The sequence below is a fragment of the Pristiophorus japonicus genome, chromosome X, assembly GCF_044704955.1.
Source record: "Pristiophorus japonicus isolate sPriJap1 chromosome X, sPriJap1.hap1, whole genome shotgun sequence".
NCBI classification, from domain to species: Eukaryota; Metazoa; Chordata; class Chondrichthyes; family Pristiophoridae; genus Pristiophorus; species Pristiophorus japonicus.
This window is the reverse complement of record NC_092010.1, coordinates 14,736,497-14,759,111: the sequence shown is the minus strand read 5'-3', so window position 1 is coordinate 14,759,111 and position 22,615 is coordinate 14,736,497. Positions and strand designations below refer to the sequence as shown.

The following is a 22,615-nucleotide window of genomic DNA, read 5'->3' as shown; positions in this document are numbered from 1 at the left end:
CCTGCAAACTTGACAAAACTTCACAAAATATGTATCTCTGTGGAAGCTTTTGGAAACTTAATTGCATATTTTAAGGAAGCATTTGGAGACAAAAGTACCAATACCTTTAGCTGGATTCTGGTGCCACCCTAAGATGCTGCCTGTTTTCCAGATGAAATGCTTTCTCGACTTTAAAGCTGGTGGAGCTCTGTGCCATATTCTAGCTGCTGCTTACAAATTCAAGAGTGACCAAGGATGGTAAGTTGATTTTCTTTGGCATTGCCACTTTTTAATGAAACTTTAGACCGAGGCTTTTTCTCCAGACCTCACTGGCAAGCGTGAGTCACACCCTGTGCTGCTATAACAGCAGCATTGTCATATACACAGAGCAATGGGGTAGCCACATCATTGAAATATCACTGAATTCCACATGTAGTCTCCACAGCACATTTCCCCAAATTAAAAAGCAAAAGTGTTGGGCTAGCTATTATATTAATAGCAAACATGTCTCACTACCTGCAACATTGCTGAACCTCAGCCCGCGTGTATGTTCCACTTATAAAGCACAAGCTTACACATGCCGGGAGGCCAGAATTGCCCCTTTCTATAAGGTCGCCACTTTCAGGTCGGTGCGGAATGGTCGCCGCGGAGGGGCCGCCATTTTGTGAATTGCCCTTCCTCAAGGTCGGAGTGGTGCACTGGACCGCTCCACCCGTTTTCCCGCACCGTGCACATGGTGACCCCTTGCCGACCGGCGGCGAACCTTCCCGAAATTGTCCCTTTTGCGGAATTGCTCTGCGGAAGCGGCCGGGCGCTGACACTGACAGCTTTTTCTGTCGGTACAATTCTTGTTGGCCAGCAGTGCAGCCGCCCTTAAAGGGGAGGCAGCGCTGCCGGCGATGCCATTTAAATTTTTATTGCTGGCTGACTGCCAGGTTGGACCGACAATTATGGACACTGGTTTGGCCGGGCAGCCAACAGGCAGTCTGACACCTGTCTTCGGCCCGGCCGAAACCCTCCCTGGTGGCCCAGTGAACCGATGTGAAAAATATGCAGAGCTCGCAACGGCCCTCCCCTTTAACTGAAGGTGAGGGACGTTGTTACGCGCCAGCATGTTTACAGAGCATCCATCTCATCACCATTATCTGACCTGTAATCTGAGATCACTGCCCTGAATTCACTCCTGTGAATTTGTTCGTGCTCATGAGATGCACAGTTCTTGAGGTAGTTTTATACCACTTGCATTTTAACCCTACTTCCATTTTTGCAATGCTGATCTCATCAAGGAAAGATCACAGGACAGAAAATAATAGACGTCAAACACAAAAGTGGAGGAAAGCCTGAAGGAATAATGTAATGTCCTTCAACTCCCAGAAAACCTTTGAAGCTGCACATGAAAGACTAAGATGTACTGAATGTAGTGTCTCAGTGATCGGGGACTGGGGGATGTAGTGTCTCAGTGATCGGGGCTGGGGGATATAGTGTCTCAGTGATCGGGGCTGGGGGATATAGTGTCTCAGTGATCGGGGCTGGGGGATATAGTGTCTCAGTGATCGGGGCTGGGGGATGTAGTGGATCGGGGCTGGGGGATGTCGTGTCCCGGGGATCGGGGCTGGGGGGGATGTACTGAGTTTCTCGGGTATCGGTTTGGGAGCGATGTACGGAGTAGAGTGTTTGATGGGACAGTGTAGGGGGAGCTTTTCTCTGTATCTAACCCCCTGTTGTACCTGCCCTGCGAGTGTTTGATGGGACAGTGTAGAGGGAGCTTTACTCTGTATCTAACCCCCTGTACCTGCCCTGGGAGTGTTTGATGGGACAGTGTAGTGGGAGCTTTACTCTGTATCTAACCCGTGCTGTACCTGCCCTGGGAGTGTTTGATGGGACAGTGTAGATGGAGATTTACTCTGTATCTAACCTATGCTGTACCTGCTCTGGGAGTGTTTGATGGGACAGTGTAGAGGGAGCTTTACTCTGTATCTAAACCCGTGCTGTACCTGCCCTGGGAGTTTTTGTTGCTGACACTTGGCTCCTGAAATGTAAAGTGTTCTATTTATTCTCAGCCCGAAGATCTGCTGCCTTGATGAGCTGGAACAATATTACAGACTGCATTGTGTTTTTTTAGGTTTTAGACTGACCAGGTGTTTTTTAAATGCTTTTGCCCCAATGTTTCTAAAGTTCTTTTTATTTTTTTGCCACACTTCACCTTCCTTGGTCACATTCCTTTCTGCACTTTACAATTGAACAGACTCACTTGTAGGAATCCACCATTGCAACTGGCCTGTAGCTTCATGTAGTTGGTCATCCCAGGCTTGTGCCGGATTGCTGTGAATTGGCAGTGATCACTTCACCAAATATACTCATTGCATCCATCTAATGGTTTGACTCAGTTAAACTTTGTCATTTTGTTTTTAGGCGACGCTTTGATTTTCAGAACCCTTCCCGCATGGACCGCAATGTGGAAATGTTTATGACTATCGAAAAGACACTGGTTCAGGTAAATTGATTATTGTGTGAAGTTAAGTTTATATTCTGCATGAAGTGTGCTGTATATGTAAGGCTTGCCCCTCAAAAGAATTTTGAGGCAATCTCTTCTATTTTTTTGTAGAGCAATTGTTTGGCTCGGCCCAACATCTATCTAAACTCAGACATTGAGCCCAAGTTACTGAGTAAACTGAAAGACATCATTAAGAGACACCAGGTAAGATTGTGCTTGTTTGGTGAGGGTTGTGTAGGGATTAGCCTGTTTGGATTACCCTGACTCAGGGCCCAGCTGCCGAAACTTACTTACTGAGGCGCAAACTGTTCCCGGGCTCTAACTTTCCCGTCCCGCTGCCATTATCGCCCCAAAAACAACAAAACCAAAAATCTAGCCCATGTTCTACCATTCCATAGTGCTGTTTGTTGAAGAAGCAGCGTGCTGGGTCCTTGCCCAGCTATATCAGCCCTTATTTTACTAAAGTGAGTAGTTGCCTTCTCTGCGCCCAAGTGTTCTGTGTATTAAACCATGTGTTATCTGTCGGTGTCTGCCTCTCTGTACGTTAATTATTTAAGTGCTTTCTAACAGGGTACTGTTACCGAGGACAAGTCAAATGCGTCACACGTTGTTTCCCCTATTCCCAGCAGTACTGAAGAAGGTGAGTTTTATGGTTCTCCATTTTTTAAATTCGATATATAGCCTCAGCTAGTCACTCAAGTGACTTCATTTTGCAGTTCTAAGAATAATGATTGATTGCATTTTAGCTTTACTTTTCAACATAAGATCTGTTGTTAGTGGTAGGTGTTAGTTCTGAGTACTGTTTTGTCCTGATTCAGCTGAAATTGGAATTTCCAGTCATTTTGAAATGAAACTATTTTCAGGATGGTGAACCCTTTCCCACTCGAAAGCACACGTATCAAGGGAAGATTATGTTTCACATTGGCAACAGTCATAATGAGTAAAATTGCAGAGCATTACATTTGTGAAAGGCACAGGACTCATGCTACGAGTGATCATCTCTCTGTTTATTATGCAGTCTTTTATAGAATAGTTATAGCATGGAAGAAGGCCATTCGGCCTGTACTTTTATATTTCAAATAGCCATTATTGAAAAGTTCTAGTTATGTTGCAGTCCTGTATGATATGTGGGGTCTGGTAACTGGAAATATTTTCAGCAGACTTACCGCTGAAAATATTTGAAATGTTTGAAAAATTAAAATGTGAGATCAAAAGTCTGTCCTGGCCAGCAGTGAGTTGTGGTAAAATGTTCTTAGATTGTGACTGCACTGCCCTGATTTACAATTCTAATGAGTGAAAGTGACAGTCAAGATGACATTGAGCGTTGCCATTGGCAACTAATACATACTAGGGTGCAGGCTGAGCAGTTTTGTTATGCATAGGCTCACAAGCCCAGACACTTTAAAGCAACATAGTTGCGTTGAGAACCCTGCACTAATGTTTTGAACTGTCTTGTGAATTAATTCCACAGGTGATGCTTTATCTGACATGTGAATGGCTGTTTTATTGTCACTGATGGCCTATGTCACAGTGACAACCTCTTGACATCATGAAAGCAGCTGAATTAATTCATTGTTTATCCACCAGCACAGTGAGAAGTGCAGTGTGCCTGCTCCCCTGAGTTGCTGAGCAGTTCCCTTAGCTGCTCCAGTCATTCTAATGTCACTTTGGAAAAGCTGTCAAAGTTAGACCTGGTCACTCCAATGCCATGTTCAGACCAAACTTTAATGTTCAGTCTCCTAAACTTGGGAAGCTAGACAATCTTGGACCAAATTTTACTTCTGTGGGTCACAGGTCCAAAATAAGCAGCAGGTTGGTGGCAGCACAGAATAGCAGATACATTTATTATTTAAATCTAATTAAGAGAACATATAAAATCTGTACAGTTAAAAGTACTGTATCTACCGTCCGTACTGTATCACACCTTAAAAAAGCATGTCACAATTATATGGTTGGCTCATATTACCTCTATTTAAATTAACAATGCTGATATTTGAACCAATCAAAAAACATTTCCTTTCTTAGATAGGTAGTAAAATGTACCAACCAGAACCGGTCATTGCCATTGTGTTACTCTAATTGGCCTCTGCTGTATTCTGCTCCCTGACCCCCACTGTACTCCTCACCCTCAGCGTGCTCCACTGTCTAAGGTTGCCAACTCTGGTTTGACGTATTCCTGGAGGTTTCATCACCTCCACCTCCAACCGCCCCACCCAATCAAACAGCCTTTTTTCCCATCTCCAATATTTATATAACTTAATAAACAAAAGTGTTAAAATAAAAAAAAGCAATTTGTAATGCCACTTTGACTTTTCTCTTGGTTGCTCGCAGCAGTGTCCTGGAGATCAATTCCTGAAGATTCTGGGACAATCCTGGAGGGTTGACAACCCTCCCACTTTCTGCCCCCTGCCCACCACCTCGGCCAATGTTATGTTCCCTGGCTCCCGTGTGCTCTGCTCACTGGATATCCCCCATGCCCCACTTCCTGCCCCCACACTGCTGTGCTCCTTTCTCTCCCATTTCCACTGTGCTCCTCTTCCCCTCTCCCTACACTTTGCTCCTGTCCCTGTTCAACCCAACCTGGGGATATATTAAATTATCAATCAGATATCCAATTTACTAAATGTGAATGAATTAAAAAATAGCAAAAAGTACCAATGAGAAGCAAGTAGTCAGTAGACAATCAAGCAAATAGACAAAATCTATAGCAAATTTATTTATTCAGCTTGGCTCAGTTGTAACACTCTTGCCTTTGAGTCAGAAGGTTGTGGGTTCAAACCCCACTCCAGGACTTGACCTCAAAATCTAGGCCGACACTTGAGTATTGAGGGAGTGCTGCACTGTCAGAAGTGCTGTCTTTTGGACGAGGCGTTAGCCAAAGACTCCCATCTACCTGTACAAAAGCAAAATACTGCGGATGCTGGAATCTGAAATAAAAACAGAAAATGCTGGAAATCTCAGCGGGGTCAGGCAGCATCTGTGGAGAGAAAGCAGAGTTAACGTTTTGGGTCGATGACCCTTTGTCAGAACTGGAGAGTGTTCGAAAAGAACAGATTCTTAACCAGCACTGAAAGGGGAGGGGAAGAAAGAACAAAAGGGAAGGTCTGTGATAGGGTGGGAGGCAGGAGAGATTAGAGAGATAAAGGGATGATGGGCCGAATTGAAATGGTAATGCCAGGAGTTAGAAAAACATTCGTCAAGATAGGGTGTGAATGGCAGAATAATGATCAGCTGCCATTGGAGACAAGGAAAAAAAACAGGCTCGGGGCGGGGGGGGGGAAGGGAGTAAAAGATGGACAGCGGTTATTGTTATGTTCGGAATAACTCCACAAGACTGTACACTGTAAGCTGAAACTGATGTGACCTTAGTCTCTTTAATCAAACTCCAGAGTGTCTAAACAACAAGGTAGCAAGCCTTTTATACCAGCACAGCACGAGGTGTGGGTGGTCCGTAGGACTCCCGCAGTCACTCCCTCTGGTGGCAACTCTATATAGCTACATACATAACATCACACCCTCCAAAGTCTTTGATACAACAATTTACAGGTTGAGATGGTCGGGGGCCCTTCGCTCCCGGGTTGATCGTCTCAGTTTGAAGCTGGGCGTGGGTGAGCCGGTCATGGCATCGCTGCACTGCGGTGCAGTGGGTCTGGCCGGACTGTCCCGGGGATGGGTTCTTCTTCATGGTTGGCAGCAGAGTCGATTGCTGGTTGTGTGTGTTGTGGTGGGTCGTCAATGTTGATGTCTTCTTCCGTTTGTTCCTGATTGTCGGTGAAACGCAACCTGTTCTGATCACCATGCTTTCTGCACATTTGGCCATTTGTCAATTTGACTACAAACACCCAACTTCCCTCCTTGGCCAAAACAGTGCCAGGAACCCACTTAGGACCTGGACCCTAGTTGAGCACAAATACCGGATCATTCACATCAATATCACGAGTTATAGCCGCGCGGTCATAATACATGCTCTGCTTTTGCCGCTAGGCTTCCACATACTCATTGAGGTCTGGGTGAACTCGGGAGAGCCTTGTCTTGAGGGCCCTCTTCATAAGCCGTTCGGCGGGCGGGACCCCTGTGACCGAGTGGGGTCGTGTCCGGTAAGCGAGCAGAACGGGTCTGCAAGGAGCCATCCGTCACTCGCTTCAGGCTCTGATTAATCATTTGGATTGCCCGCTCTGCTTGACCGTTGGAGGCGGGCTTGAAAGGCGCAGACCTGACATGCTTGATGCCGTTGCGGGTCATGAACTCGCTGAACTCGGAGCTAGTGAAACAGGGTCCATTGTCATTAACAAGGACATCGGGCATGCCATGGGTGGCAAACATTGCCCTGAGGTTTTCAGTGGTGGCTGTGGACATGCTGGATGACATTATCACACATTCAATCCATTTAGAGTAGGCACCCACGAGAAACATTTTCCTGAGGAAAGGACCGGCATAATCCACATGAATCCTGGACCATGGTTTGGAGGGCCATGACCACAGGCTCAGGGGAGCCTCCCTGGGTGCATTGCCCAGTTGTGAGCAACTGTAACATTGGTGAATGCATTATTCAAGATCTGAGTCGATGCCGGGCCACCACACATGCGATCTGGCAATGGCCATCATCATGACTATGCCTGGGTGTGTACTGTGGAGGTCGCGTATAAAGGTCTCCCTGCTTTTTTTTGGCAAAACCACGCGATTACCCCATGATAAACAGTCAGATTGAATAGACATTTCATCTTTGCGGTGGTGAAAAGGCTTAAATTCATCCCGCATTTCCCCGTGAATGGCTGACCAGTTCCCGCTTAGGACAGAACTCTTTACTTGAGATGGCACCGGGTCCTGGCTGGTTCAGAATTTGATCTGGCGTGCCATGACGGGTGACCCCTCGCTCTCAAAAGCCTCCGACCAATACCAAGTCTGCGGTCTGTTCCATTTCAACCCCGGTGGTGGGTAGTGGAAGCCGGCTGAGTGCATCAGCACAGTTGTCGGTGCCTGGTCTGTGGCGAATAACATAGTCGTACGCGGATAGTGTCAGTGCCCATCTTTGAATGCGGGCTGAAGCATTGGTGTTTATACCTTTGCTTTCAGAGAACAGTGAAATGAGGGGCTTGTGGTCAGTTCCGAGCTCAAATCGCAGGCTGAATAGGTACTGGTGCATTTTCTTAACTGCATAAACGCACGCTAAGGCCTCTTTTTCATGTTGGCGCTGCGAGGGTAATCATCAGGCCCATCAATGTCGATTCAAGCACTACATGTGCAAGGACTGTGGAACAATGGGGCACCTCCAGCAAATGTGCAAACGTGCTGCAACTCACCACGTGGCAGAGTCGGCAGAAGATGACTGATCCGACGCAGATCACACTGAACGAGTAAGAGAGACAACTCAACCCGAGGCTGAAGAGGAAGTGTATGGGGTACACATCTTCACCACCAAAAGCACTCCGATAATGTTGAAAGTCAAATTAAACTGCATTCCAGTTTCTATGGAATTGGACACGGGGGCGAGTCAGTCAATTATGAACCAGAAGGCTTTTGAGAAACTGGGGCAACAAGGCACAAAGGCCAAAACTAAGTCCGATTTATACAAAGCTGCGCACTTACACAAAAGAGCTCATACCAGTCATTGGCAGTGTGGCAGTGAAGGAATCATACGATGAAGCTGTGCATGATCTATCACTATGGATTGTACCAGGTGATGGCCCAACGCTGTTCGGCAGAAGCTGGCTAGGAAAGATTCCATTGGAACTGGGATGACATCAAAGCACTGTCTTCGGTGGATGACGCCTCGTGCGCTCAAGTGCTAAACAAATTCCTGTCGTTATTTAAACCAGGCATTGGCAACTTCATGGGCGCCAAAGTGCAGATCCATCTAGTCCCTGATGCACGGCCTGCCCATCACAAGGCTCGGGCAGTCCCTTATTTGGGCCCCAAGTTTCCACACGCGGCAAAGCACTTTCACACAGGTAGGAACATGGTTTATTTAATCTTTTCTTTGCTTATAAATTTTTATTCATGTTGGATTTATTTGTATAATATTTGTATAAGTATAACTAAGGATTTATTGTAGAATTTAATGACTTCCCTTTCCCCCCCCCCCACCTCGTTCCCGACGCCTAATTTGTAACCTGCGCCTGATTTTTTCAAGCCTACAAAAATCTTCACTTGCTCCATTCTAAGTTAGTTTGGAGTACGTTTTCAATGTGGAAACTTTCAAATCAGGCGTCAGTGGCCGGACATGCCCCCTTTTGAAAAAAAAATTCTGTTCAAAAGTGAAACTGTTCTACCTGACTAGAACTGCAGAAAACTTAAATGTGGAGAATTGCGATTTCCAAGATACTCCGTTCTCCACCAGTTGCTCCTAAAAATCAGGAGCAAATCATGTGGAAACTTGGGGCCATGATGTGGGAGAAAATCGAGATCGAACTGGACCGACTTCAACGTGAAGGAATCATTTTGCCTGTCGAGTTCAATGAATGGCTGACCATGTTCTAAGCGGGAACTGGTCAGCCATTCACGGGGAAATGCAGGATGAATTTAAGCCTTTTCACACGTAGTGCTTGAATCGACATTGATGGGCTCTATGATTACCCCCGTAGCACCAATATGGTGTTAATAGATTCGCATTCACGCCCCACAGCGGACTCTGAATCATCCTAGGTCTGGCTTCTGCAGGCGTGTAGGCCCTGCCATGTACAGTTCTGCCTGCTGAAGGCGTTATTTTATGCACAGTATTTGTCAGTGAGCTTCGATGCTGAGAAGGTATCTGTTTAGTGTTGTCGTTCGTGGACATGAAAGCCTGGGCTATCGTGATGGCCTTGCTCAGATCTAGGGATTCGGCAGACAGCAGTTTGCGAATAATGACCTCGTGCCGATTCCAAGCACGAAAACGTCCCGCAACACTTCCCCCAAAAATCCAGCAAATTTGCACAGTCCCACAAGGCATCTTAGGTTGGCAACATAGCTCGCCACGTTCTGGCCTTCGGAGTGATGGTGCGTATTAAAGCAATACCTGGCCATTAAAATGCTCTCCTTTGGCTTGAGGTGTTCCTGAACCAGCGTGCACAACTCTGCGTATGTCTTGTCCGTTGGTGCTCGCAGATTTTTGATGAGGCCATATATCGTGGACCCACAAACGGTGAGGAGAATCGCCCTGCGCTTGCTCGCGTTACAGTCCTTATCCAGCTCATTGGCCACGAAGTGCTGGTCAAGACGCTCAACGAAGGCTTCCCAATCATCACCCTCAACAAATCTCTCAAGAATACCAATGGCAGCCATAACCATGTGAAAGTTCATGATCTGTTACTCGTCGCCAATTGTTATGTTCGGAATAACTCCACAAGTCTACACTGTAAGCTGAAACTGATGTGACCTTGGTCTCTTTAATCAAACTCCAAAGTGTCTAAACAACAAGGTATCAAGCCTTTTATACCAGCACAGCACGAGGTGTGGGTGACCTGTTTAAAGCGCCGGTTGAGGCGAAGGATGAAATGGAACTACGGACCAGGACAGCTTAGAGATAGAGTGAGTCGATGCTGCAAAAGAGAGAGGTCAGGAGCGAGCATGTGGCAGCACATAGCGTTGAGTGTGGATCCTAGGATGCGGCGAGAGCAGTGGTTTGAGGAACGTTGAATATCTCGGAGATATCTGTAATCCTGGGTGGATCCAAAACATGTGGGGTGGAATTTCAGTTGGAATCCACGTGGATTAAGTCTGAGGCGGAGACAGTTACTGAGGAAAGAGATGTGGCTGTGAAAGTGGGTCTTGGCAGATACTTGATCAAACACGAGAAGGGAAACAGAAAGCAAAGAAGATGAACAAGGTAATCATCATCATCAAATGAGACAAATAGAAATCCCGTCTGAGGAAAGAGCAGAACCTGTTCAGGTGGATATTAAAGATCCCCTGGTACTACTGGAGGAAGAGCAGAGCATTCTCATGATGGCCTGACAAACTTTTCTCCCGCAATCAACAACACCAAAAACAGTTTAACTGGAATGCAAGGGTACAAAACGTACTGTGGGTGACTTCAATGTCCACCACCAAGTGACTCAGTGGTACCACCATGACTGAGTTGGACGTCCTGAAGGACAGAGCTGCAGATTGGGTGTGTATCAGAAGGCACCAACTTGAGGAAGTAAACTTACTTGCCCTCATCCTCACCAGCATATCCATTCACAATTGCATTAGTAGTCCTTGTGAAGACAAAGTCTCGTCTCCACCATGAAGACATCCTCCATCATGGACTGTGGCATTACTACTGTTCTAAACACGAAGGACAGATCTAGCAGCCTAAAACTGGGCATCCATGAGGCATTGAGGGCTGTCAGCCGCAGAAATGTATACCACCATAATCTGTAACCTCAAGGTCCAGCACATCCTGACACTGCAGACCAACCGTTCAATGGGGAGTGTTGAAGGGTGCACCAGGAGCAGAACTAGGTGTACTATAGAATGAAGGCGTACCAACTGACTGAAGCTGCAACAGAGTGTAGATAGACCTAAGTGGTCCCACAATTAACTGATCAGAGTAGCCCTACCAAGTCTACTCACAAATGGGGTGGACAATCAGGCACTAACGGGAGAAGGAGGCTCTGAACATCCCCATCCTCGACCTTGGCAGAGCCCAACATGCAAGTACAAGAGACGAGGATGAAGTGTTTGCCAAATGGATGATCCTTCTTGGCCTCTTTCTGAGGTCTCCACTATCATAGATGTCATTGTCCAGCCAATTTGCCTCACTCCACATAACAGAGCAGAGGAGGACAAAGGGTTTGATTAGGGCAGGGAAAATGGAGTACGAGAAGAAGCTTGCAGGGAACATTAAGACGGATTGCAAAAGTTTCTATAGATATGTAAAGAGAAAAAGGTTAATAAAGACAAACGTAGGTCCCCTGCAGTCAGAATCAGGGGAAGTCATAACGGGGAACAAAGAAATGGCAGACCAATTGAACAAGTATTTTGGTTTAGTATTCACTAAGGAGGACACAAACAACCTTCCGGATATAAAAGGGGTCAGAGGGTCTAGTAAGAAGGAGGAACTGAGGGAAATCCTTATTAGTCGGGAAATTGTGTTGGGGAAATTGATGGGATTGAAGGCCGATAAATCGCCAGGGCCTGATGGACTGCATCCCAGAGTACTTAAGGAGGTGGCCTTGGAAATAGCGGATGCATTGACAGTCATTTTCCAACATTCCATTGACTCTGGATCAGTTCCTATCGAGTGGAGGGTAGCCAATGTAACCCCACTTTTTAAAAAAGGAGGGAGAGAGAAAACAGGGAATTATAGACCGGTCAGCCTGACATTGGTAGTGGGTAAAATGATGGAATCAATTATTAAGGATGTCATAGCAGCGCATTTGGAAAGAGGTGACATGATAGGTCCAAGTCAGCATGGATTTGTGAAAGGGAAATCATGCTTGACAAATCTTCTGGAATTTTTTGAGGATGTTTCCAGCAGAGTGGACAAGGGAGAACCAGTTGATGTGGTATATTTGGACTTTCAGAAGGCTTTCGACAAGGTCCCACACAAGAGATTAATGTGCAAAGTTAAAGCACATGGGATTGGGAGTAGTGTGCTGACATGGATTGAGAACTGGTTGTCAGACAGAAAGCAAAGAGTAGGAGTAAATGGGTACTTTTCAGAATGGCAGGCAGTGACTAGTGGGGTACCGCAAGGTTCTGTGCTGGGGCCCCAGTTGTTTACACTGTACATTAATGATTTAGACGAGGGGATTAAATGTAGTATCTCCAAATTTGCGGATGACACTAAGTTGGGTGGCAGTGTGAGCTGCGAGGAGGATGCTATGAGGCTGCAGAGTGACTTGGATAGGTTAGGTGAGTGGGCAAATGCATGGCAGATGAAGTATAATGTGGATAAATGTGAGGTTATCCACTTTGGTGGTAAAAACAGAGAGACAGACTATTATCTGAATGGTGACAGATTAGGAAAAGTGGAGGTGCAACGAGACCTGGGTGTCATGGTACATCAGTCATTGAAGGTTGGCATGCAGGTGCAGCAGGAGGTTAAGAAAGCAAATGGCATGTTGGCCTTCATAGCGAGGGGATTTGAATACAGGGGCAGGGAGGTGTTGCTACAGTTGTACAGGGCCTTGGTGAGGCCACACCTGGAGTATTGTGTACAGTTTTGGTCTCCTATCTTGAGGAAGGATATTCTTGCTATTGAGGGAGTGCAGCGAAGGTTCACCGGACTGATTCCCGGGATGGTGGGACTGACCTATCAAGAAAGACTGGATCAACTGGGCTTGTATTCACTGGAGTTCAGAAGAATGAGAAGGGACCTCATAGAAACGTTTAAAATTCTGACGGGGTTCGACAGGTTAGATGCAGGAAGAATGTTCCCAATGTTGGGGAAGTCCAGAACCAGGGGTCACAGTCTAAGGATAAGGGGTAAGCCATTTAGGACCGAGATGAGGAGAAACTTCTTCACCCAGAGAGTGGTGAACCTGTGGAATTCTCTACCACAGAAAGTAGTTGAGGCCAATTCACTAAATATATTCAAAAAGGAGTTAGATGAAGTCCTTACTACTAGGGGGATCAAGGGGTATGGCGAGAAAGCAGGAATGGGGTACTGAAGTTGCATGTTCAGCCATGAACTCATTGAATGGCGGTGCAGGCTAGAAGGGCCGAATGGCCTACTCCTGCACCTATTTTCTATGTTTCTATGTTTCTATTATGAAGCAGCTAAAATCCAGAGGACTGGGAAAGATATAAAGAACAACAAAGGAAGACAAAAAAGATAGTCAGTGCTCCAAAGAGGGAATGTGGAAATAAACTTGTGAGGAATATCAAGATTAGCACAAAAAGTTTTTACAATTATATATTAGAAGAAACAGGGTAGTCAAGGGTAGTGTGGGCACTTTAAAAACAGATAGGGTCACATTGCAGATGGAAATAAGGAAATGGCAGACTTGATGAATAATTACCTTGCGTCAGTCTTCACAGTAGACGAAGAGGATAATATACCTGACATTCCAGGGAAACTAATAATGAGTCAAGGACTGGAACTTACTAAAGTTAACGTAAGCAAGAATACAGCAATAGAAAAAATATTGGCACTAAAAGCTGACAAATCCCCAGGACCTGATGGTTTCCACCCCAGGGTTGTATAGGAAGTAGGTGAGGAAAGTGCAGATGTTTCAGCGATAATCTTCCAAAGCTCTCTCGAGTCATTGTCTCTTTCGATTGGAAAATTGCCAATGTAACTCCACTATTTGAGAAAGGTGATGGAGTGAAACCAGGACATTGTACACCTGTTAGTTTAACATCTATTGTGGGGAAGCTATTGGAATCTATAATTAAGGACAGAGTGACTGAGCACTTAGAGAAATTTGTAAAGGGTAGGTCATGTCTAATGAAATGAATTGAATTTTTTGAAGAAGTAACTAAAGTGGTAAACAGGATGTCTATGAATGTAGTTTATATGGGACTTCCAGATGGCATTCAATAAGGTTCCAAATAAGAGACTATTAGATAAAATTAAAGCACATGGAATTGAAGGAAAATTATTGACCTGGTTTGGAGATTGGTTAGGCGGTAGAAGATGGAGAGTAGAGAATATGGGTATGTACTCGAATTGGAAAGATGTGACTAGTGGTGTCCCACAAGGGTCTGTGCTGGGGCCTCAACTATTCACTATATTTATTAATGACTGGGATAACACAATAGAGAGCCATATATCCATGTTTGCCGATAACACAAAGATTGGTGGCATAATAAGTAGTGTAGACGGAAGTATAAAAATACAAAGAGACATTGATAGATTAAGTGAGTAAAACTGTGGCAGATGGATTTCAACAGAGGTAAGTGTGAGGTCATCTATTTTGATCAAAAAAGGTTCGATCCAAGTATTTTTTAAATGGTGAAAAACTAGGAACAGTGGAGATCCAAAGAGATTTAGGGGTCCATGTGCACCAATCACTAAATGTAGCAGTCAGGTATAAAACAATACTCAAAAAGGCGAATGGAATGTTAGTCTTTATATCTAGAGGGCTGAAATATAAAGGGGAGGAATATATGTTACAGCTATACAAAGCCCTGGTTATACCACATCTGGAGTACTGAGTACAATTCTGGGCACTGCGCCTTAGGAAGGAAATATTGGCCTTGGAAGGAGTGCAGGTTCACCAGAATATTACCAGGGCTGCAAGGGTTCAATTATGAGGAGAGATTACATAAACTAGGCTTGTATTCCCTGGAATATAGAAGGTTAAGGGGTGATTTGGTTGAGGTTTTTAGGATTTTGAAAGGAATTGATGGGATAGATGGAGAGAAACATTTTCCGCTGTTGGGGGAGTCTAAGACAAGGCGACATAACCTTAAAATCAAAGACAGGCCATTCAGGAGACAAGTTAGGAAGCATTTCTTCACACAAAGGGTGGTAGAAATGTGGAACTCTTTCCACAAAAAGCAGTAGATGTTCGATCAATTAATAATTTTAAATCTGAGATCGATAGGCTTTTGCTAGCCAAAGGATATGGAGCCAAGGTGGGTAAATGGAGTTAGATCACAGATCAGCATGATCTCATTGAATGACGGAACAGGGTCGAGGGGCTGAATGACCTGCGCGTGTTCCTGTGTTCCTATAATATTAACAAATATGTTGCATATATGAACAAACCCCGAGTATGTGGATTGTTTTTTGTGTTAAATATTGCCTCATAAAATATTCAAAAATGTATGTTTTACACTATTACCATGCGAGAGCTGTGGCATGTAAGCGATGGAGGGGTGCACAAAGAATTTGGAAAGAAGTTGTTAGTGTGAATGTTTTCTCAGAAGAATCACTCAACACTCAGAGTCGGTTCCAACGCCGTCGCGGCCTTTATTAACGCTAGCGGGGAGGAAATCACAAGACTGAGTCCAGGCTTCTCTCCACAGAACAAAGGGTTACATGCACTTTTATATGTTTGACAACAGTTACAAACAGTTTACTACAGTTACACAGCCCATCACGGCTGGACACAAGCCAATCACAACGATTATAGATTACATATCGGTTCTTTTAACCCAATAGAATTCCCCTGGTGCCTCGGGAACCATGTGTTCGGTTATTGTCAGCTCGGGCTGATTGATGACTTTGCTACAGGAGACAGGTTCTCTCCCTATTTCTTTCTTCTTGGAGAAATAATTGGTTTATAACCTTGTTTACAGGAGATGGGTTCCCTTCTTATCTCTTTCTTCCTGAGGAATTAATTGGTTTATGACCTTGTTTACGGGAGATGGGTTCTCTCCTCATTATTCTTATCCTGCATCCAAGGCATTCCTATAGTGGGCCTCACAGGGTTATTGCTCGGTCATTGAACATTCAACAGTTCACAGCTTGACTACCTGATTTCCCATCATGCCTGGGCAGCAATTTTATGTGTGGCCACTTTAAACTTATATGCGGTTAGATATATCTAGCAGGTGCCTAATGCCTAGTGTTCTGGTATATTCTAAAGGTGCCTACCTCCTACAACAACTCCCCCTTTTGGTAAAGGGACTAGTCCTAGTCCCCTTTTAACCGACCGTTCTACCTTTATTAGATTTTTGTGCACGGCCCGGTACTCCCTGCCTCAACGTGCTGGCCAGTCACGCGGTTTCAGGAGTCCCGGTTGCTTAAATCAAATTGACAAAGACTAAATCCTCCTGCCCCCTTATCAAACAGGCTTGTTTAGTATCCGGGGAACGGTGATTTGTCCGTCTTCGCTGTGCGTGGTGTCTGCATGCCTGGCAGGCCATTATGCCCCATGTTATCGCTAAGATCAATTGTATCCCGACCAGTATATGTGAAATTATTCAAATCCATGGGTGGATGTTCACATTTATTCCCCAGTCCCAGACCTTTCTCCACCAACTCTGACTTTGTAAGTCTACATCGATATCTTCTTCCAGTACTTTGATTTTAGTTTGCAGTTGGTGGTAGAGCTTTATGGATTGACCCACCCTGAGCCTCAATTCTCGTAATACTTCGGTTAGATGTGGGATAGGGACCTGATCTGGCTCGTCATAATCCTGTAAATGATCATGGAGCTGACCGGTTACCTCAATAACTTCGGACTTCCGGCGCCTAACCTGTGTGATATGCGCTTGCCCGATTGCGACAGGTCGTAGTGGTGTAAAGCAAAAGTTTGGCTGTGGTATAGGGCACTGCAGGTCATTATACTGGTATGACCGCTCTGTGGTAGAGACGCAGTACCTTCCCTTCCCTCCGTAGCCTGCCCTCGCGAAGTGCATGTGTGCGGGCACTATTTCTAGTACACACCCGTCGGTTCGGTTAAACCCGCACTCGTCCAGCTCCCCTCGGCCCACCGGGTGAGGGCATACTGTGATTTCCCCCTTTTGCTTGCAATCTGCTAGGGAAATCCCGGTAAGTATGTTGTTTCGACGAACGGCAGAGGTGGTGGTCAGGTAGTAGCGTATGGAGACATTTTCCCGTATTACTCCGATATTCTCGAGTTGGTATAGGGGGAAGGGCCCTGAGTCTGGCGTGGCTATAGGGATCATCAGGACTATCCCTATCCCGGTAGTCCTACCCATCTGGCAATCTGGAATTGCTGGGTATACTCGGGTCAGTCCCTTCAGAGTACAATTATCCAGTGTCCCCCTTTGGTTAGCCAACTGAGCTAAATGTGAACTGTCTATCCAATCGGGTACTTCCCCGCGTTGGATCTGGTCGAGATTGTGGCGGATCTGTCCCACCATCCACAGACCATAAGCGTGACAGAGTTGCCCCTGTCTTTGTTTTCCTGTATCTTCCTTTTCTCTATCAATGAGGTTTTGGCGTGAGCTTCCAGGACTGAGATGCCATCAACTGGATTTCGGCACCCTCCTTTCCTAGGTTGGCTTGGTCTTCCTGGTTTTGCTCCACCCTCTCCAATAACCCCTTCATCACCCCTCTAAGCTGTTCCACCCTCTCATTTAATCCTTGTATGTCTATCGAGTTCACTACGGAGGTCCCTGTATTGAAAACGGTAGCAACATCATTAACTATTTCCCTCTTCATCCTGGGGGCTAACCCCTGTCCCCGGAACCTACTGGCACCCATTGCATCGGCAGCCTGCTGCATTACAACTTTACTTAATACATTGTACATTTTCCTTGACTGTTCTGTACAGTATTCCGGCATCTGGATGCCTGAAATATTGATCAGAACAGGCACAATTTCATGTTTAACATTATCATACAACAGTTCCCCCTCGTTGTACATTACAATCCCATTCTCTGGTCCCTTAGTAGTTATGGGACAAGGCAGTTCCTCGGGCAATGTAGTGGTTCTTATGGGGCGCGGTGTCGGAGGGGGTGAGAAACATACATACAATGATATTGCAGCCGCCTCCACCTCCTCGTAATACCCACACAGCCCCATTCCCTTCTTGCGGATGACCGATTGCTGGGATTGTCCCGGAGGCACGCAAATTATGCCGAAAGTACATTCATCGGGCCCTTTGACATCTCTCCGTTTAATGCATCTGCTCCTTATACCCGTGGAGCACTGTACACATACTCTTATTCTTATTAGGATTCTTATTAGGATTCACTTGTAACCATGCATTAAAATAAGTCCTGTCCTTGCTCCAGTCCTTGGCTGCTGGGATGCACATTCCATCCGTTAAATTAAACAAGACTCCATAGTTCATGTCGTTGTTTATTTCCAGCGTGCTCTGCTGTCCGTCGGTGTTGCCCAGGGTACGTGCATGTCGCAGGGCTATCCATATTATGAGTAACGCCGTTCGTATTCCCATTCCGGTAAGAATTATCTGTAATTTTAAACAGTCGTCACCAGGGGTTAAGTTTTTTGCTCTACGAGTGTCCCTGTCACCCTGCAAAATCAGAAGCACAAGGTTATAATCGAACCATTTCGAGTTGAATCTGTGGGGTGTGCGCCAGTGTCTTTACCCACTTAAATATTACCCAAACTCCTATGACCAAGGCCAAAGCTATTCCTCCGAACATCGTTGTCTGCTTTACCGTTAGGTTGGGTTTGTGGACTACACCTACCCACCGTGGGGTACATTGGCTCTATTGCCATAGGTGATGGTGCTATGGCTGCGCACTGCACTATCCGTCTAGTCCCGTTATCTCTTCCAGCCTGTTTATCTTAGCTTTTAACTCTTCAGTTACATAAGCTAGTTCTGTTTTTATTTTTGTTTCCTCTGTTAGGTGAGTCTTTTTTTTCCATTAAGAAATCCAAATTAATAATGTTCAGTATAAAACGGCTGTCAATGGAAAGGGTTAACTCCTTTCCAGGTTTGTAAGAAGACCTGATGTCATTACGTGACTTCACGTAATCATCTGAAAAAAAAGTCTTTGTGCCTTCAAAACTGGCTTCATAGAAACATAGAAAATAGGTGCAGGAGCAGGCCATTCAGCCCTTCTAGCCTGCACCGCCATTCAATGAGTTCATGGCTGAACATGAAACTTCAGTACCCCCTTCCTGCTTTCTCGCCATAACCCTTGATCCCCCGAGTAGTAAGGACTTCATCTAACTCCCTTTTGAATATATTTAGTGAATTGGCCTCAACTACTTTCTGTGGTAGAGAATTCCACAGGTTCACCACTCTCTGGGTGAAGAAGTTTCTCCTCATCTCGGTCCTAAATGGCTTACCCCTTATCCTCAGACTGTGACCCCTGGTTCTGGACTTCCCCAACATTGGGAACATTCTTCCTGCATCTAACCTGTCTAAACCCGTCAGAATTTTAAACGTTTCTATGAGGTCCCCTCTCATTCTTTTGAACTCCAGTGAATACAAGCCCAGTTGATCCAGTCTTTCTTGATAGGTCAGTCCCGCCATCCCGGGAATCAGTCTGGTGAATCTTTGCTGCACTCCCTCAATAGCAAGAATGTCCTTCCTCAAGTTAGGAGACCAAAACTGTACACAATACTCCAGGTGTGGCCTCACCAAGGCCCTGTACAACTGTAGCAACACCTCCCTGCCCCTGTATTCAAATCCCCTCGCTATGAAGGCCAACATGCCATTTGCTTTCTTAACCGCCTGCTGTACCTGCATGCTAACCTTCAATGACTGATGTACCATGACACCCAGGTCTCGTTGCACCTTCCCTTTTCCTAATCTGTCACCATTCAGATAATAGTCTGTCTCTCTGTTTTTACCACCAAAGTGGATAACCTCACATTTATCCACATTATACTTCATCTGCCATGCATTTGCCCACTCACTTAACCTATCCAAGTCACTCTGCAGCCTAATAGCATCCTCCTCGCAGCTCACACTGCCAACCAACTTAGTGTCATCCGCAAATTTGGAGATACTGCATTTAATCCCCTCGTCTAAATTATTAATGTACAATGTAAACAGCTGGGGCCCCAGCACAGAACCTTGCGTCACCCCACTAGTCACTGCCTGCCATTCGAAATTAGGAATCCGTTAAACAGCATAAATCATTAGAGTAAACTCCAATGTTTTCTTAACTTCTAATTCAAGTACTTACCAAAGAATTTTTTTTTTTTTAATTTCTCTCTCAGCACAAAATCTAAACTTCTGTGCCAGTTCCATTTTCTATAAGAATTTAAGAATTCAGTAAGATTCTCTAATTCCCAGTTTTTTTTTTCTCTGTGCTGAGTTCGCATAGCTTAGATCTTCAAAACCCTCCTGCTTGTTTAGACTGTTCGGGACTTTTCTTGATAAACACTGTCCATTTTGGAAATCTTTTCAAACTGCATTGAAACTTTCTCATAATGTTGAGTGTTTTTTACCTCTTCAAAAAAAAAATTTCTTTTTCTAATTAAACCAATATCTTTTTCACAGCAAACATCAACTAGTATTTAGTAAGTTATGTCTTTTTCCATTTAGTCCGTTACATCTTTTTTTTTCTTTCTTCAAATTAGGTCTTGTATTTTACACGGAGGGTTCATAACTCCATAAAGTTGTTAATTTAAAATCATTTGTTTACTTTCAAAGTGGCGTCTTTATCTTTTTCTTTTTCTCCATAACTGGAATGGAGTCCAGCTTTGAGAGTTTGAGGGCTGCCTTTCGTTATCTCAAAATGCTCCAGTTTCAAAGTCGTTACTAAAGCTTGCTGTTTTTAACATTTTCCAAAAGTCCCTTTTACACCTTCGCAGATAGCTCGCCACTTGCCCAGAAGTTTGACCTGATCAGATTTAATTTAATAATTTTTTTTTTTTTAATCCACCTCAGTATTTTCTGTGCCTTCTCTGAATATCTCAAAATCCCAATTCAAACTTTGTAATTTCAATCTTTATTTAAAACTTTTTTTTTTGCTAGAAGCTCTTTTTTTTTAAAGCATTCTTTATCTCATTCCGAGACTAAATTTATGTCTTTCAACCCAATCAATCATTGCATGTTTTCTTTCGGCAAGTAAGTGAGCGTGTCAAATAAATCTTTTGCTCAACAAACCTATCCTTTATACATTTGTTTACTTTACAAGCTCCGTAACTTATCATCCGAATAAATCCACACCTGCGTTTCTAACTTAAATGTCTTAAAACTTCCCACATACAGGACAACACTACAAAGGGTTAGCTAAAATAAACAGACACTTGCATTTCTCTTCCAACCAGGCTTTCAGAAACATGACAACATAAAAATTCATTCCGCAGTCACAAAATCACACAGGCACTTCTCATTTAAAACAGACGTTCACAAAAGTCTCTTCTTTCCTATTAATCTTTTTTTTTTTCTTTGGCCGGCTCTATTCCTCTTACATACTTCACTTAAGACAATCACCGTCAGTTTTTTTTCATCTTAGTTTCCTATGTTAATTTACATGGGCTCGCAGTATCAAGACCACAGCCTTTTTTTCTTTTTGACTTTCCGTTCCTTCTCTCACCATTCCCTTTGCTTTGCTGGTAGTTCCTGAGGATTCCACCCTGAGCTAATCATTTTTTTTTTCGATTAGCTTCTTTTGTTTTTTCCGCCAGATGGCGGGTAATGGACCCTTCTGGTCCCCACTCGAATTTACTTGTTTTCATGGCCATTCCTGGGTAGGACTAGTACCGTTAGGAATCTACTCTCAGAGGTCCGCTTTCTACCTAGCGTAACTTGTAGTAGACCGTCTCCTAGCTACTGTCAGGTCACAAGTTCTGCTGTTACACAAACTTATACAATTCTTAATAACGCGTTTAAGCAATTCCCGCAGTGCTTACGTTAACCTTAACGACTACCTACCACCGCTCGGCCCGTTGGTCCGACCCTGTTCACAGGTTTGGATTCCGTTAGCCGCTGTACACCACTTGGTTCTACCCCGGGGTATTTCAAATTACACTACTGGGTCCGGAAGATGTCTCTCGGTATCACGATCCCACGGTCTAAGTGTGTTCCCTACGCCTACTTGGTTCCTGGCCGTCATGTGGGACAAAAGTCCTCTTAATTCAGGCTCAGGCTAGGCGTTTGAGATATTAGACCGTCTCCTCGTGTCGATCAACCAGCTTCCACCTTCCGCACCCTTTATACTTAAAAATTGTTTTTTATACTCACCAGGGTTTTTCCAAGGGCGTCCAGCGACTCCGGGAAATCCTGCCGACTACGCCACTGTTAGTGTGGAATGTTTTCTCAGAAGAATCACTCAACACTCAGAGTCGGTTCCAACGCCGTCGCGGCCTTTATTAACGCTAGCGGGGAGGAAATCACAAGACTGAGTCCAGGCTTCTCTCCGCAGAACAAAGGGTTACATGCACTTTTATATGTTTCACAACAGTTACAAACAGTTTACTACAGTTACACAGCCCATCACGGCTGGACACAAGCCAATCACAACGATTATAGATTACATATAGGTTCTTTTAACCCAATAGAATTCCCCTGGTGCCTCAGGAACCATATGTTCGGTTATTGTCAGCTCGGGCTGATTGATGACTTTGCTACAGGAGATAGGTTCTCTCCCTATTTCTTCTTGGAGAAATAATTGGTTTATAACCTTGTTTACAGGAGATGGGTTCCCTTCTTATCTCTTTCTTCCTGAGGAATTAATTGGTTTATGACCTTGTTTACGGGAGATGGGTTCTCTCCTCATTATTCTTATTCTGCATCCAAGGCATTCCTATAGTGGGCCTCACAGGGTTATTGCTCGGTCATTGAACATTCAACAGTTCACAGCTTGACTACCTGATTTCCCATCATGCCTGGGCAGCCATTTTATGTGTGGCCACTTTAAACTTATATGCGGTTAGATATATCT

General features: G+C 44.7%; 1 protein-coding gene across 4 annotated transcripts in view; it reads left to right on the top strand.

The window, feature by feature from the left end:
* LOC139240875 (SWI/SNF complex subunit SMARCC2-like) overlaps positions 1 to 22,615 on the top strand; it is an 875,893-nt gene that overhangs the window by 27,786 nt on the left and 825,492 nt on the right. For all 4 annotated transcript variants that reach the window (XM_070869382.1, XM_070869381.1, XM_070869383.1 and 1 more), the window contains exons 3-6: positions 152 to 237; positions 2,392 to 2,473; positions 2,585 to 2,677; positions 3,044 to 3,113. In XM_070869382.1, coding sequence (XP_070725483.1) covers positions 152 to 237; positions 2,392 to 2,473; positions 2,585 to 2,677; positions 3,044 to 3,113 — 331 coding nt within the window. The remainder of the gene's footprint in view (positions 1 to 151; positions 238 to 2,391; positions 2,474 to 2,584; positions 2,678 to 3,043; positions 3,114 to 22,615) is intronic.